General features: G+C 39.5%; 1 protein-coding gene across 1 annotated transcript in view; it reads left to right on the top strand.

Moving 5' to 3' along the window:
* The window catches only part of LOC120324336, a 105,065-nt gene that overhangs the window by 43,452 nt on the left and 43,443 nt on the right, over window positions 1-18,170 (top strand). Inside the window, exon 5 of the mRNA XM_039386675.1 lies at window positions 1,764-1,919. Coding sequence (XP_039242609.1) covers window positions 1,764-1,919 — 156 coding nt within the window. The remainder of the gene's footprint in view (window positions 1-1,763; window positions 1,920-18,170) is intronic.

The raw sequence follows: 18,170 nt of genomic DNA, 5'->3' as shown, positions 1-18,170 counted from the left end.
CTCAGACCTCTGGTCCTGGGGATAGTGTCTTCTGACAACCCAAATGGCAAGGCAAGAGTCAGATCCTAGGGGATCTTTCTTGGTTTCCACTCTCAGATACACTGGATCTGTTCATGGGTAGACTCTGAGGCTTCACGTTTCAGATATGCTGGGGAAATTTTGAATTTAGTTGGTGTACTGCTTGATCACCCCAGAGGTGCAAGCTCTGGAAGAAGTGAAATCCGAAGAGCTGGGGCAAATCCCACTTCAAGACCATCCCCCGAATTCCACATCCATCACAGCCCACCACAAATCTACACGAAAGTTCAGTGAGAGTCCTGCCTTTCTTTGTCTTGCCCCAAATTTTCATGTATCTCGGAGCGTTTTGGGTTCAGTGATGGGCATCTCTTTCAATGAAAACATTTGCAGCAAAATGTCCAGCCCCTCACAGTCTCCATCAGAAAATGGGCAAACTTTGGAAAAGTTTGGACTACATGTGAACTTTGACACTGACCAAATCTAAATAATTTTTCTCAGACTCTAACAAATGAGTTGAAGCAGGGATTTTGAGAAGATTGAACTTGTATCACAGTTTTATGGCTATCTCTAAAATATTTTATTGCTGGTTTATGACACCAGAATGTAAATAATGGGGCTTTTAAGAGTTGCAGTGTGAAGGTTTTATCCTTTCCTTATGTACAAAAGATAAGTACTACCATTTTGTTTTCAGTGAAATTGAATATGTATTTTTAAAACTGTTGCTTAGTGGGCTTTTTTTTTCTTTTTACCTTTTTTTTTTTTTAAGTGTAAATACTTTATTTTTATGGTACCGTGTAATTATTTTCAGTCAACTGATGTAGATTAAACAATTGAAAAGAAGGAGAGAAGAATGTGTTTTATATATGTAAATATCACTAGAATGCAAGTCGTGTGTGCAACACTATATGGATCAGAGATGAAATGTTTTCTATTAAATGAATTAATGGAGAAAAATATCTTTTGGAAACACAAGCCATTTCTCAGGTCTGAAGCAAACTTTATACAGTTTGTGTGTAAATGTAATAAATTGGCTTATACTATGCATGTGAAGGTACATACGTGCCTATGCAAATACAGTTCTAGAAACAGAACAACTACGGTATTGCCTAATTTTATTGACATTTTGTGGCCGTGTTCTCCATCTTTAGAATAGGAATTGTAACAAATGAAAATGTATAGTCTCCTACTACATTTTTAAAGCTAACTTAAAACTATGTAATTCAAGAAAAGTGTTATATTTTGGAGTCCAGTTTAAAGATCAGTTCCTTTTGGTTGTGACTTCATTGGGATTCACCAGTAGCTTACCCTGTTTTTTATCTCTTGAGGTTTATATCCAGTATTCCTTCAGATTTTGCCCCATCCTATGTTGAGATGACTCACCATCATCTCCTTCCACTATGCTGAGTGACAATGGGCAGAAAAATTGTTTTCATCTGCTCTTTCTAGTTAACAGTCTTGTTCCAGAAGACTTGCTCAGATAATTTTTTTCATAAGTTATGAAACAGTTATTTTATATCTGCGAACTCCATGCTATTCTCCAACCCCCACTTTGGCCCCCACCAATGTCCTTTCCGGGCTTTGGGAAAAATGCTGGTTTATGTTGTTGGGGTGAAACTGAGGTGTGAGTCTCCTGTTCTCCAAGACTGGAAGGACTGAGTGTCCACAGTGGTGTGGAATACATGTTTTTAATGGCTCTAAACTATTATTGTTCCAATCTCTTGTATGTAATGTCTTTATTCTCTTAGGAGAGGCAGATGGATCATTCTTTACCAGCTGCCAAGGCCAATACTGCTGTATAGCCCTTGCTCTCAGCAACGTCCTCAGTGTCCTGGTGATGGGGTGCCTTGTAAGGACTGCAGATCAAGCTTCGTACTACCTTTGCACTTCAGGCTCTCTGTGCTGTAAGTACACTGAATAATGTTGTGGCTACCACTTGGCATTTCCAAGTTGGTTAGCTAGGAGTGCTTTGGCTTAATATCTGGAAAATTTATTGTGATTTTGATGATTTTATGCTTTTTAGGTGGATGAAACTATATATCTGCCTCAAATAAATATGAAAGGTGTTTTTAGGTTGATTTATTAGTCCCTGTACTCAATATAAACTTCCATGATTGTAGGGTAAATGGATATTTTTCCTGTAGTGCATTACAAGCATGCTGTAAACAACACAAAACCTATACTGACAAGCAGCATCTGATAAAAGTAATTCTTTTGCTGCTGTGCCTAACAAGAAAAGGAGGAGATGCTTTTGCTTATTTGGAAGATCTGTTCCCTAGGATCTATAATATGTCTAGTGGTAACTCTGAATATACAGAGAGGGATGTGGAAGCAATGCTGTGTATAGAGGTGTACTTTTTCCAACTGTGAAAAAGATGTGTCTGCAACCTAACTGTACTGGCTTCAGCTGAAATAAACACTTTTGGGAAGGATTTGGCTGAATGTTTATTTTTGGTCTGGCAAAGGGGAAACTGACTGAGTGACTGTTATTACTCTGATGCCAATTACTGGAATTTACCAGCTTAAGGGCAATTTGCTGACTTTGTTTAAAAACAAAACTAGTCTTTCTGGGTCCAGATGTGATTTAGAAAGGGAGGAGTTGTAAACTACTTTTTTGTTTTCTTTCCTTTTTTTCCCCCTTTTTTTAAAAAACAAATATAAAATATTTTTTTAAAAAGGTTTCCTATCCAAAACCATTATCTGAATCCCACATGATGGGATTTAGGGAATTAACAGGATGATTCAGACACAAAATCTTCACATTCATGCCCACTCCTGAGAATTTTCCTTAAGGAATAAAACTTCTTTCCTGTACTTGGTCAGAAACAAAACCAAACCAAACCCTCTTCACCTTTTTTCTTTTTTTTTTTGTCTTTTTTTGGACTGGAAAGTAACACAACTAATAAATTTAACATTAAGCTGTATCACATGCTGTAGTCCAGTATAATCTCAAGATATGAGTGGTGTGATTTTAGCAGGCATTTGCAGCACTCCTCTCTGTGAGCTCTTGGCTGATATGTTGTTCCATCACTCCTTACCTTTTCTCTCCCCTGCTCCATATGGCACATGTGCCAGCAGGGTAAAGGGTGGTTCAAAGTATTGTCTTTTCATTTTTTTCCCTTAGGCAGTGGGACAGAAGATGCTGCAAGTGCTACCATGTGTATTGATTTGCATCTCTGTGAGAAGACAGACCAAGAGCAATGCCTGAACTCTGATCTTGAGTAATAAAAAGTTGAGATCTTGTAGCCCCACTGTTCTCTGGATGTAACTCTGGATCCCTTTTCCTATATGGGGAAGGGGAAGGTCACATAAGCTGCAGCAACTCTCTGCAGCAGGAATTCAGGGTGCTCAAATTGTGCTAAATTCCTGAGGTGTGCACCAGAAGGATTTTGTGATGGATCAGTTTCCCACTCCTTCTGCCTTTGTTGCTCCTTATCAAAACCAAACAAACTCAAACAAAATATATCCTTTCATTTAAACAGGAAATAAAGCAAGTTAGTGAAACTCAGTGATTGTCTATGCTGCAGTTTAGTTTAAATGCCCACTGGCACCTGTATTTTCCTGCTTTCTCCTTCATAGGATTGCTTTCCTTGGTTCTCCTTCTGCAGATTTGTTTTAAAAATTCCTCTGACATAACATTTAATATTTTCTAAACTTAGTCGGACTTTTTTTCCACCTTGGTAATACTTCCTCAATACCTAGAAACTTCTCCATCCATTCTCTTGATCCTTCTTTTCCTTCTTGATTCAGGAAATGTTGCTTAGCTTGCTCTGTGTATTATCAATATTACCTGGTCCACAGTTGAATCACGGAGTACCAAACTTACCTGGTGATTTCTTGATTTTCTTTTATAATGTATTTATATTTTTTTACCCCTAATATTTTTGTTCCATTATTTTTATTTTTGGGCTTTCTTGCCAAACTGAGGCCTTGTTGGTCAGTCTGTCTGATCTTTTTCTCCTCCATCTTAGTTCACAGAGTCTCTGTGGGCTTCTTTTAAAATTCACCTGAGTTCATTTGGTTGTTTCAAGCTTATCTGCTCTTCCAATCCTATTTCACATCTGCTTTTCTTACTGTGTTCATTTGGGGGCAGTCTGAAAACAGGAAGTTTACTAAATGTCTTGCAGCTTTTTCCCTTTCACTGTCACAGTTCTAGGCAACTAGATCAACAGCTGCATTACTTACTGTATTTTAAAGACATCCAACCTCAGAGGAGGATCAGAATGACCGCTTGCAGTATATTGCCTCTCACCACATGGCTTATGCCCGTTTTGCTATACCAGATGCTGCCAATGTCCTTGTCTCTGAGATGCTTCTGTAGTGCTGTGTCTCTCCTACCTTTCCTCTAGCTGATGTTTAGCTCCACATCCAGTTGTGTTTTTATTACACACAGAGATGGAAAGCTCAGTCATTCCTTTTCATTCTCCAGCTTCCTTTTGTTTTGTCTTAAATATATTCAAGGGGGAAACAGGAGGAGGGATGGAAAAGGAAGGGTTCAGTCTAGACTTCCAAAGCAATTTCCTTTTCCCTACAGAGCACAGCTCATTTCCTTCCAGAGCGATGTGGCTGGGAAGTTGCACATTTCTTCTCATCACTGACTTTCCTGAAATTTGTTGAGTCAAAGCACAGCTACTGGGCGGGATCCAGAGGACCATAAACAGGAGTATGTGAGTGTTCTTCCCTCTCACTGCCAAAGAGAAGAATAAACAAAGATTAATATAGAAAAGAGAGGGCGGTCTAGATAAGCAGCCACAGGGTGGAAATGTTGAAAAAAAATTTGACAAATATCCACAGGCACACCTGCACTTGGGCGTTTCTACATTGCGGGGCCTCACAGGGCTTAATTTTGCCATAAATGTCTCAAGGACAGAAAACTAAGCAATGTGGAAGCTGATGATTTTCCTTGAGGACAAATTACAAGGTTTTGCCTTTGGAAAAAAAAAAAGGTGATAGTTCATTGTTGTAACTTTATCTCTTCATATATTACATTTAGCTGAAGACAGGAAAGATTTGTTTTTTTCTTTAAAATGTGTTTATATTTACTGATTTTGAAAACTCTCATTTAGTACTGTTGCATCCTCTCTTAACATGTTTTTGTGTTTGCCTTAAGTCAAATTAATAAATTGGTTTAAGTCAAATTAAAACCTGGCTGAAAGAGTAGCATGGTCATGACTGAGCAACTTCCCTCCTCCAGAGAGTTCAGGATAGTCCGTGTGTAGATTTTTTCAGGTGAATTAAATTCAGTTTGGAAAGAAAATGTCTAGAGAAAAAAATGACATGATCATAATCTGCTGACTCCATGGAGTTTCTAATTTGGTTGGTTTCTTTATGTGTTCATTTACTTAAAAAAATGAGATTTCTTCTGTGTTGAGGTGTGTGAAGACATGAACAGGAAGATAAGCTGGAATCTGACTACGTGTTTGATGTAAGCTATTTATTTCATCCATTCCATTTGGCTTTTACTTAGCCAGAGAAATCACATGGTGTCTATTGTCCTGCCACCAGTAATTGCAGATTTGTGTCTGATTCACTGATACTTTTTTCTGAGTCTGAAAAAGCTCGTAACTAATTTCTTGTGCTAATTGTCAAAAAATGCACAATGAAACTTTAGAGAAGTAGTTCCAAACTACTAGGTATCACAGTGATGCAGAAACATGATCCTTTTTTAGCAGATGAATAGATGATGAAACTGCCTTTGCATTTTGTCTCAAAAATGGAAATTCGGCAAACTATAGGCAGAGGAGCTTTAAAAGGTCTCCTGCTTCTCAGACCCTTAGCCTTGAAATACCAACTACAGAAAACCTTTCTGGTATTAACCACAAGGCAAAACAACGCAGTGTTTGCTACTTTCCAGTTTAATGGCATTTTTTCATGTGAAGGAAAACACCCAGCTTAGGAAGAGGTTGTGTAGGGCTGGTGGGCACTGGTTACTACATTCACTCAATCATCCTTCACTTGATAGTGCCAAAATATTGAGGCCTCAAAATTTGTCATTGCTGTCTGGCATGGGAGACTTTATAAGGGCAGGAAAAAGATGTTATGATGTGAGATGTAATGCAAAGACCTGGTTATGGAGCTCACACTGCAAATTATAGACCTTTTTTGTGAGAGTAAAGGATACTGCTTCTTGCTTGCTTCAGCTATATTGCAGGTGGCCATACTTGTACAGGGAGGTACAACTTTTCCATTTGCAGAGGTACCTGTGTAGTGAAAAGATGTGTAGCTGGTAGGTGAAGATCCTTGGGTTAGTTATAACCTTATTATAATTAATCCGGTTGGATTGGAGTGGTTGGCTTAAGCTTTTGAGAGCTGTAGCTGGCAGGGAAATTACTGCTCTGTTAAAGCAAGTTCTGGCAGTGCCAGGTATTCAAAATGAAGTGGAGGTGGGCGATAAAAAGATCATCTGCCACTGAGCAATCACTATGGGTTTTTTTCCTTCCTAAAAAGTGTAACTCTGTATGGCTTGGATTTATTTTATTTATTTTTTTTTACCTGTTTGCTGTCTTCTGTCAGTGCAAAAGGCTGAATTTATTAGACCAGGTGAGGGTGAGAGGTAAAGGTGCTGCTTAGAGGACAATGGATACACAACAAATACAAATTATTTAGAAAATGTTACTTTTTTAACTATGATGCTGATATTATGCACTCTGACCAAGAGAAGAAACTGCAATAGTAGGTAAAACTTTTATCCTGCCAGAAACAGACAGGGCAGTATCTCAAGTTTTGGAGTAATTTTTTATCTCATTTTTCCAGATATACACTTTATTGGTACTTGGGGGACAGCAGGGAGAGGATGACTCTTCACACACAAATTGAGGTTAAGTGTGTTTGTTCGTGTAGTTGCTCGGTCTTGCATGAAGAACAGCAGTTCCAGATAAAAAACAGTTGTGTTCCTGGAAAGTCAGGATTTGAAGCAGTGCTATGCTAAATGCTGAATGAGGCAGATCAAAATACATGGAGGAATAGATGGAAATTAAAAGAAGGAAAAAGCAAGGTGTCTAGTTTTGTTGCCTACCATCTGGTAGGATTGCAAGGCCAAAGTTGTGTCCCTGAGTCTGTCACATTGTATGACCTCAAGAAAGACTGCATCTCAAAGTTCCCAAGGTCTTATATTTGTGAAATGGGGACAATAAGCAAGGTTCCCTGAGTTCTGTGAATAAAAAGGTGTTACTTAAAAATTAAGTTTTAGCACTGCTAATGATTATAATAACATGTATGATAATTATTTATGCTCAACATAATTTTACTTTGGACATAATTATATCTGTTTTTCTGTGAACAATGTTAAGATGCATAATGGTGCAAAAGTATTGCATTTTTTTCTGAAGGTATTACATAGGCACAACCTGCAAAGATTTTGGAATTCTTTGCTTTGTCCTGGTATGTAACACAGTTCATAGCAGTAAAGTATTTTCAGACCAATGCATTTCAGCAGAATTGTTTAGTACTTTCCCAGTAAATGATCAACAAATAAAACACACTCAAAAAAGAAACTATGATTTACTTTCTATTTTTGAAGTCGTCTCGTATTTTGCGTAACGAGATAGAGGGGCTATAGATCTCGTATGGCATCCACATCTAAAGAACAATGTGTCTTACACTGAACTGACATTGGTAGAATATAATAGATAAGAAGAGTTACATTTGTTACCCATACCATTGCATCTCAATTACTGTTGTCGCAGCTGACTCTTAGGCAGAAGGTGCATAAGAATGAGCAGCCATCGCTTTGCATCAGAAGTGGCAGCGTTCAGGTCTTATCTTTAGACTAGTAATACCTTTCCTGTCAGTGTCTCTTTTTCAATTTCACTGGCCCAAATAAAATGAAGTGCCTTCATATTGAAAAACTTGTGTGTTCTTAGCAGTCTCTAGATTTGGAAAAAACCTTGTTTAATGAACAACCCTTGATTGCAATCTCTAACTGCGATGCTCGGTGGAACTGGAAATGTGCATGTAAATGATATTTCTGCCTAGCATTTTTTATTCCTTCTTTGTTACAAATCTGATGAATACTCACTGTCACTAAGCTGGTAGAAGCAAGTGAAATAACAGGAGACAGAAAGTGTTTTCAATGGGAAAGAAATTTTGGAGTGTATCCCTTGACTCTTGTTAACTTTACATAAGTATTTAATAGGTGCTACAGAAATAAGTGTGACCAGAGATCCACAATGCTTCACAGAAAGTAGCTTTTTGAGATGTGACACTGTCCATTTTGTGCCACGCTAGAAGCTCTGCTAAAGCAGTGCAGAGCAAATCCTTCCATCACAAATGCATAAAATGAGCTGAGGATGGATTATAAAGGTATGTCTTCCACATCACAAAATTATTTTCCTCTTTCCTATCCACTGCCTTTATATCAGAAACATTACTGAATATACATCTGGGAATTTAGCAGAATGTTTGTTTTACTTCTTTTCGAAGTGTTTTCATCATTTTAGGTGAGTGTTTGACTTATGTTCATTGGCCCTTGCACAAGAAACTGAAAGCTATTTCCTTTTTCCTTAATTAGAGCATGAGGAATATCAGGTTTCTGAGCAGTGAATTTCCTCTCAGGAGATAGGTGAGCATATGTGGTAGTGGTGGTTGTTTTTGCAAACTTGAGAAGTTGGTCCTTCTGTACTTTGTAGATACTTTCTTAAGCCGAACTTTTACTTTTCATACAGACAGAAGTGCAATTTTTTTTTCTCCCCTCCCCACCCCCCCTTTTTTCTTTTTGGAATTAAAGAGAGAAGTGGGAAGTTAGAAATATCTGAGGGAAATTCTAGGAGGGTGGCCATAGTAATGTGGTAGCAAATGTGGTGGAGGCAACAGGCCGACTCTGTTTGTGTGTGTAACTTGATTTCTAGTCTGCAGGGCTCCACAGTCCTCTGTTTTTATGCTGGTATTTTAATGCATGACTTATTTGTGGAGCTGGTAAGAAAGGGAAGAAAACTTAAAATGTGTCCTGGTTTTTAAGGTCATGTATTTTTACATCTGCTGGCTTGTTTGTGTGGGTGGGCAGGTATGAGTCTCCGTCTGTCTTTTCCTTGTGCAATGTCAGAGGGAAGTTCAGGTCGGTGCGCTGCCGGGGCCAGCCCACATCCTCCACCCACGCAGCCCCATGAAGCAGTTACACACATCAATCAGGGAAAACCCTCATCTCTTGGCACCGTTGGAGCAGGTGTGTGAGCTCACAGTGACATCGGGTGACCGTCACGTGTCCATGGGGCAACCATCGGTGCCTGGCGCACAGTCTGTGTACATCAGGTCTATCTCCTGAAATGAATGATAGTCTTTGGTTCAAAACATGCAGCTCCAACACTCAGACCACCAATAACCATCCTTTTCTCTCACAGGTGCTCTGGGGTAAGCAGATGAAAGAAGAGTGAAGAGAATGATTTTGTAAAAAATTGCAGATCTCCATATGTCCCTCCTCTGCAAAATGCCATGCTCTTTAAATTGTCAACCAGTTATAAGCATTGTAGAGGGAAGTAGGAAAGACCATGGCTGTATTCACTCTGAAGCAAAGCTGGCTAGATCAGTCATGACCAAAGGGTTGGACAGAGAGATGAAGCATGAACAGATTGTGCTGTGGGGAAAAGTTCTTGAAAAGGTACTGCTTTCATGTCCATTTAATGTTAGGGGTTTTTAAGCACCAGTACTGCACCTTGTTTTCATTCCTTAAAAGATGAAACCAGAATAAATGCAGACTCACCCTACTCAACCCTCTTTATTTGGGTGTCTCAGTGTTTGTACTATACCAACACCTGTAAATAGAGTGTATGTAGTGAAAATGTTCTGCACTTCCCCAAGTGGAGCTATTGGCTTTTTCCAAGCCCTATCCACTTGGACCATTTCTGTTAAAGAGTATGAGGCAAGTTCTTTCCCTCTGTGCCCTGCGTAAGTGTGGAAGGGCATCACAGACTTAATTTGCCCCTGGGAATTCAGTGGAATGTGTCTGTGTTGTATGAGTACATATGAGAGACAAATTTAGTGTCAGCTTCTGGCAGTGCAAATAGGATATACATGCACATAGCCTTTATTTTGCTAAATAGATGTAATATATTGGATCAAGTTATTGGAACATATGCCAGTGGGCAGAGGAGGAGATCCAAAGAGTGCTGAGATGGTAAGTGCCTCCAGTCATGGACATACTCTTAGACAGTTGGAAGAGAGATGTCTCCACCATTTGTGGATGGGGTGGAGTCTCAAAAGTTTAATATCTCCAGAAATGCAGCTTAAGGTGTCTTTCATTTTGCCTGTACCACTCTACTCTCTCAGTGCCTTGGGGACAGAATGCATGCACACTATCCTTCGAGCTGCAGTCTAAACCTTGTTTATGAAAAAGCGTATGAGGAAAATCAGAGAATTTGACTTTTAAGTTAAACAGCTTATTCAATTATTTTATATTCACATGTAAGCAGAATTTTAAGAAGTGATGTTAATCATTATAGCAATCCTATATAAGAAAAAAAAGCAATTTTTTGTCCATTAAAATACTGTAGCCTTCCTGTTTCAGTGTATTCACAAATATACAAAATTACAGGGTACGGGGCTAGTTGGGAACAAATTCCTCCTATACTGCCATGTTAACAGTGTTCATGTTGCTTTGTTTCACCTACAGATAATAATAGACATAGGTACCTAGACCCAGGAAAAGAGGTAGCTTCAGTTCTGCTGTGCACAGTTATTAGATACAATAGAGCAATTCTGAATTCTGCATGGTATTTCCAGCTTTGAAACAGTGTTTTATTTGGTAATGAAAAGTAATGACTTAGCAAGTGTATAATTGAATATTGACATGAGTGTAGTTTACATAGATAATGAGACCATCTTCAGCTGCATTACATAAGTTTGGATTGGTGTGACATCTCTGAAAAGGATCTGAGTCTTCCTGGTTTAGGATGTGAACTCCACCAATGAACTGTTAAGAAGAATCTTCCTGTATGGAGGAATCTTCTCTTCACCCACTCCTCTGTGTTTCTTTCCTGCTTCCCTTGAAAACAAATTCCTAGACCAGCTGCTTCGGTGTTAATTTTTTCTACCTTTCCTATAAAAGCTGATCCCTCCTTGTTTCACACTCAGGAGCCACAAGGGTAGTGGAGGCTTAAAGTTGCAGGAACTGCTTTCCATGCACTTGGAAAGTGCATCCATTGCATGGATGTTGATTCACATGCTGAAGTACAGGAGAATGACCATGCTATGCTTACAGAGTCTGCAATAGCTTGGCTTTACCAGCTCTGTTTTGCTTCTTTATCATACAAATGAGCTCGCTCTCTTAATCTGGTGTTCACCGGGTGAGGGTGGAACGGCCTAGTACAGATGATGGAAGAACTGAAGGGCAACAGGGAGATGGGGAAAGAAAGGAAGAAAAGAATGAAAATATTTGTCAGACTTAATAGTGTTAATGAAAACATAAAGAAAGAAAGGAGTAAGGCAATGTTTGGAGAGCAAAGAGTGATCTGACAAATGTGACCTCTGTTTTTGCCAAGGGCTTCTGACTTTGAAACCAAAGCTGCCATTAATGTTCACCAGGTGCCATCAGGGTGTTTTGATTACCTTTATGGAAGGGAATTAGCCTTACAGTTTCAGCATCTGCACTTCAGTGAACTTCAGGGGCAGGGTGTATTCTTGCTCAGATCATAACCATTAAGGTTCAAAGGCCATGAGCAGCTCAGTAATTAATTCTGTTACTTCCACAGGAGGCAATGAACAGACACCTGTACTTCTCACCAATTTTGTCACAGAAGTCTTTCCAGTCCTGTCCCCTGCTCAAACAGATTCTGCCTGAGCATGTCTGAACAGTCGGCTAGAGCAACCAGAAAGCAAGGCAGACGCAGCACAGAAGCAATGCTGACAGCAAGATTATTCCTCATGCTAAAATAATACTTTGAAGTTCATATTTTGTCAGCTGAGATTATAGTTTAATTTCTTGGAAGAAGTGAGATGTTATTTTGCTCAAGATATATGGCTCTCTGTCCCCTGTTGTTATATAAGCAAATTGTTGGTACTTATCATCCTCTTTCTGGCTGCTTGCTCTCTGTGGGTAATTGTGCCTCTGATATTACCTAAATATCTCAGCCTTGTTTGTGACCTCAGTGTAGACTTTAGCTCTTCAGGTAATTGTCTTGTCCTGCAGATGACGGATTTATAACAATATTACATATTGTCAACAAAAGGAAACAACTTACTGATTGGTGGGGTTTCTACTCCCTCTGCCCCTTTCCACTTTCCTCTGAGAGACCCAAGAGCCAACCATTTCTGCACAGCTCCCTCTTCCCTTTTGAGGCTCAGGAAATTCAAGAAACTTGTCTAATTCCCCTGGTGCAGAGGCAGTGCTGCAGCAGGGAGGAAGGTAGGGTAGGTAACGTCCTCAACAGAAGAGTTTTTCTGGGAGGAGGACCTAGGGCTATCCAAGGGCCAGCTCAGAATCATTGAATTGCTTGGGCACTGGAGTACAGGGGTGAGTAAGTTTGCCTTGAGAGGTCATGTCCAGAGATGACTCTTCAATATCTGTGGTTCTTTCAGCCTTAGTACTATAGCAAATACATGCTTTAGGAAGAGAATATAATAGCATCTCTAACATATCTAGTTGCACAGCAGGACATCATGGGTCCAGATGTACACAGGTTGACCACTGCTTCTGCTCATCAGTCACCTTCTGCAGCCACTATCTGTTTGTTCTACTATCACATCCTGTACCGAATTATCTATTTTACAATCCATGAATTTAAAGTGTAAGAACAGAGCAATTTCAACAAGAGATTGGGAAGGGAAGGGGTTTAAAAGGTCCTGTCAAATCTGGCAAATCGACAAATGATTACAAATGGTCATCAAATTTGAAAAGTCATGGCAGTCCAGTGAAGTTCTCACTGACTGGTAAAGGGGAAGCATAACCCCCATTTTTAAAAAAGGAAAAAAGGAAGATGCAGGAAAGTACAGGCTATTAGTCTCACCTAGGTGCCTGGCAAGATCATGGAACAGATCCTCCTGGAAACTATGCTAAGACGTGGAAAATAAGGAGGTGATTGGTGACAGCCAACATAGCTTGACCAAGGGAAAATTATGTCTAATAAGTTTGGTGGCCTTCTGTGATAGAGTTACCATGTTGGTGGAAAAGGGAAGAACAACTGATGTCATCTACCTGGACTTGTGCAAAGCATTTCGAAGTCCCATATCCTTGTCTCTGAACTGGAGAGGCGCAGATTTGATGGATGTATCACTTGATGAATAAGGAATTGGCTGGATGGTTGTGCTCAAAGAGTTACAATCAATGGCTTGGTGTCCAAGTGGAGGACAGCAATGAATGGTGTTCCTCAAGGGTCAGTATTGGGACTGGTGCTGTTTAACATCTTTGTTAGTGACATGGGCATTGGGATTGAGTGCACCCTCAGCAAGTTTGCCAGCGATACCAAGCTGTGTGGTGTAGTTGACACGCTGGAGGGAAGGAATGCCATCTAGAGGGACCTTGACCAGCTTAAAAGATGGGCCTTTGCTAACCTCAAGAAATTCAACAAGGCCAAGTGCAAGGTCCTGCATCTGGATCAGGGCAATCCCAAGCACAAATACAGGCTAAGTTGTTGGAGAATGGATTGAGAGCAGCCCCGAGGAGAAGGCCTTGGAGGCGTTGATTGATGAGGAGCTCAACATGAGCCAGGAATGTGCACATGCAGCCCAGAAAACTATTCTGGGCTGCAGCTAAAGAAGCATGGACAGCAGGTTAAGGGAGGTGATTCTGTCCCTCTCTTCTGCTCTGGTGAGACCCCAGCTCTGGGGTTCCCAACATAAGAAGGATGTGGACCTGTTTGAGCAAGTGCAGAGGAGGGCCACGATATGACAAGAGGGCTGGAGCACCTCTTCTGTGAAGACAGGCTGAGAGAGTTGGGGTGTTCAGGCTGGAGAAGAGAAGGCTCTGGAGAGACCTTATAGCAGCTTTCCAGTACCTAAAGGGGGCCTACAAGAGAGCCGGAGAAGGACTTTGTACAAGGACCTGTAGTGATTGGACAAGGGGGAATGGCTTCAAACTGAAGGAGGGTGGGTTTAGATTAGATATTAGGAAGAAATTTTTTAATGAGAGTGGTGAGACACTGGAACAAGTTAGCCAGAGAGGTGGTAGATGCCTCATCCCTGGAAACACTCGAGGTCATGCTGAATGGGTCTTTGAGCAAACTGGTCTAGTGTAAGGTGCCCTTGCCCATGACAGGGTGTTGGAACTAGATGATCTTTAGGGACCCTTGAAACCCAAATTGCTTTATGATTCTGTTATCTGGGATGCTGTTGTGTACCAAAGAGCCAAGACTGCTAACATTTGCTGAACAGAACATGAATGGTGTTCACTTTTCATATTGTGGCACAAAATGCATCATGTCTTTATCTTTTTGTAAAAGTGTTCACTTTATACTGTAGTAATGCATCTTATTTAAAGTGGAAAATGACTACATAAAGTTGTATTTGAATCCAGAGGGAGCATTTTATTAATTAGTAAATATGATGAAATTGAAACATAGTGCCTCTTTTTTTCCCATCTTTCTTTGAGGAGTGCATGCTATAAAAGTGTGCGCACAAAAAAATTGTTTTCCTGTGTCCCTGAAAACATGTTGTAGTAAAAGTTTAATTTAATTTAATTTTAATGATAATGCCAGTTTAGAAAGGAAATGCTGTTTAAATACAGGACTAGAGGAATACGACTGTAATTTTATGAGTTTTAATTAGAATATTAACAGCATATTCTGGAGTAACAATATTAACATGCAGATATATATATACATATATATTTGTCTTGTTAGCATTAAAATATGTTTGTAAATTGCCTTGAAAATCTAGGTGCCTGTTCTTTTTACTTCATATTAGGATTAAAAACCTTGCAGTTGGTGAGTGGGATTTAGCAATGCTACAAGCATTGCTCTGCATTTTGGGGCTGATTATAATCACTAGGGAGATTGAAGTGTATTGAAAACCAGAAAATCTCAACAAGCCTTTTAAATGAATTGTTGAAGTCCTCTAGGAGGATTTCAGAATAAAGGTATCTGAATGCATTCACATTCCCCATATGTGTGGGAAAACCTGAGCACATATGTACATCCCTGGGTCCTGGAGTAATTTTGTGTAATACTAGCACAAACTAAGCCTGTGTTACTGTAAAGTGCATGTTGACTTTGATAGTGCCTTCCAAATCCATTCAGAACCATTATTAGTGTAAGGACACTTCTGCTGGAGAACGTGGACCTTCTTCAATTGCACTGAGTGATTTTTAAGGATTCTTCAGCATTGGGGCCTAGATAATAGAGTCTGGAAGAGACTGTTTCAAAGTAGATTTGAATGAATAAGAACAACTGGTCCATCTTGGAAATAATACTGACATGATTTTTTCTGTTTAAGTTGTTTCTCATGTAGTTAAAAATAATATTTTAGTATTTCTGAAGTCATCTCTATTTTGTGTTCAAGAGGAAGCTGCCTCAATATTTGCAGATTAAAGTTTCTCCCGCTGCATTCCCAAATTTAACCTTCACTTCTCTGTAGCATAGTTCTGATTGCATTGGGAAATGAACAACATCTCATATCATCTTTACTACCTTTATTTCTTTTTACACAAAGAATTTTGTTTTTATGGTAGAAGGAAAACAACACTTTGAAGTGTTTCCACCAAGGCACAGCTAGAAAACAATAGAAGGTAGAAAACAATTCTCATTATTTGCATTAAGAAAACATCATATAATTCAAATAAACACGTGGTGAACAAGTTTCTGAAACTTTGACTCGGCTTCTAATTTTCAGTCTTATGAGTTATTGGTGGTGAATCTCTCTATGTTTGTATGAGTGAACAGAGGAAAGCTTACTTTGAGATGTTCCGAAATTAGTGTTCTGAATGTGTTTCATCCAGCTGTTTTTACATTTTGCTACTCTTCCAAGTCAGCCTGCAAGGTTATGAAGACATAAGCAAGACAAGGAGTTCATGAGTTTGAGGTGCTATACCCATAGATGTCTACACAATTTTTTCATGTTGTAAAGTGGATATAAAATAGAATCATAGAATGGTTAGGGTTGAAAGGGACCTTAAAGATCATCTAGTCCCAACCTCCCTGTCTATGGGCAGAGACACCTTTCACTAAACCAGGTTGCTCAAGACCCCATCCAACCTGTCCTTGAACACTTCTATGGATGGGGCATCCATTACTCCTCTAGGCAACCTGTTCCAGTGCTTCACTACCCTCTGAGTAATGAATTTCTTCCCAATACCTAATCTAAACTTTCTTTTTTAGTTTAAAACTGTTGTCCCTTGTCCTGTCACTATCTGCCTGTATAAAAAGTCCCTTCTATAAGCCCCCTTAATGTATTGGAAGGCTGCAAAAGGATCTCCCTGGAGCATCCTCTTCTCCAGGCTGAACAACCCCAGGTCTCAGCCGTTCCTCATAGAGAGGTGCTCCACCTTTCTCATCAATATGAATTGCCAATTAGTGTTACACTAGGTCAAGTTTGTACCATCAATTATTTTGTGTCTTTAAGATATTGTGAATATCACAGGTATTTAATATATATAAAACAGTTTATTTGAAGAGGTCTGTGGTGATTTTCCGTGCACATATACGATATGAAAACTTTGTTTGCAAACAGCAGCTCTTTCTCAATTGTCCAGCTATCCACAAAAACAAAGCAAAATGCGAGAGGGTGTTGATCATTATTACTTATGAAATTCAGCATGTTTGCTGTATATGCTTAGTTTGTTCAAGTGACCAATTCACTGCTAGTGACAACTTGCTCCCTGACCAATAATTCCACCCACAATCTTAAGTGTGAAAAAGAAGATACTGGGATAGATGTAATTAAACCTGTGGAACAATCGTTCATTTTTGTGCCTACTTCCTTTGAGAATTCCTTTAAGATTAGTGCAATGTTAAGACCTACGCAAGTGAAAATGCATTTGATGACAAGATAAGACAGGGTAGTGTACTGTTTACAGCAGAAATGGGTGACATGGGAGATGACAGAGCTCTTAGGGAGATATCTGTGCCATAATTGCTGCATTCCAGGTGCAGCAGCTCAAGAAAATAAATCTCCTTTGGATCATCCCTTTAAAAAAAAGAAACTTGTGGTGCTGAATCACAGGGTGATTTTTTTAAACTTGACTATTGACCTCTGAGTTTCAAAAGGAGGAGGAAAAAAAAAGGTTGGATTGTGAAATGCTGGCACACCTTTGGCTAGAGCGTACCGATAGGCCTAGATGTAATAATATTGTAGCATGCCATATGAAGAAGGGGTAGAGTAGATGGGTACATCTGCTGATAATCTTTCTTTTTAATTTGGAGTCACCTGAAGGCAGTAAGTAGCAAGATCCCCATACGCCTTCCAGTCTTTCAGAGTAATAGTGTGCAGTGGTGGAAGGGGAAAAAAGAATCTACTTTTAGCTCTGGCTTCTGTTTGCTTTTTTGTGAGCCTGAGAACATTTCCTGTCTGCTTGGTGATGGGCAACGTAACTAAGACAGCCATTGATGAGTGACATTTCTCATGGCTGGCTTTTGACACTGGGTTTTCTGTACCACCTTAGAGATGTTGTAACATGCATGAATGGGGAAGTAGGCCAAATCTTTAGCATGCTTTTCGGCTAACTTGCTTTAATGTTGTACCCTGTTGGCTTCTGAGTATATATTGCAATGCATCTAAAATACGTTTCCCAATTATAATGCCTTAGAGTCCAGTATTGCAAAGAGCAGGTGAATATTGTGCTATAACATACATGTACTTTTGTGAGAGACGTATTTTGAAATAGCGAGTTTTTGTTTGGTCTAGAATTTATACGGAGACTCTCTACTTATAGTTTACTCATTTTTGTTTTTGTATCTTCCCATACTTTCCTTCCTTTCTGTGTTCTCATATTTCCTCTCTAAATTATATATATGAGGGAACATGCATTTTCCTTGAAAAGGGCTTCACTTTTGGGGATAATCTATGGCTGTTTTAAGAAAGGTCAGCAGTTCACAAGGGTGTTGCCGAACATGGGATTAAATGAAGTGGGACTTTAAGAAAAACATACCAAAACCAACAGCCCTCAGCACTCTGCAATCTTGAGATGGATAGTACTAGGGAAAAATGCCCATCCCGCTTGTTTTTCTAGGAAGGTTTTGTGACAAATTATAGTCCTTGCCTTGTCTCTGTCAGAGTAAGTTTTGCAATGCACAGTC

The sequence above is a fragment of the Pipra filicauda genome, unplaced genomic scaffold (assembly GCF_003945595.2).
Source record: "Pipra filicauda isolate LSUMZ 115617 unplaced genomic scaffold, ASM394559v2 scaffold49_size4853605_pilon, whole genome shotgun sequence".
In the NCBI taxonomy this organism is placed as follows: Eukaryota; Metazoa; Chordata; class Aves; order Passeriformes; family Pipridae; genus Pipra; species Pipra filicauda.
Note: the sequence above shows the minus strand (reverse complement) of the source record. Positions and strands in the feature narration are given on the sequence as shown.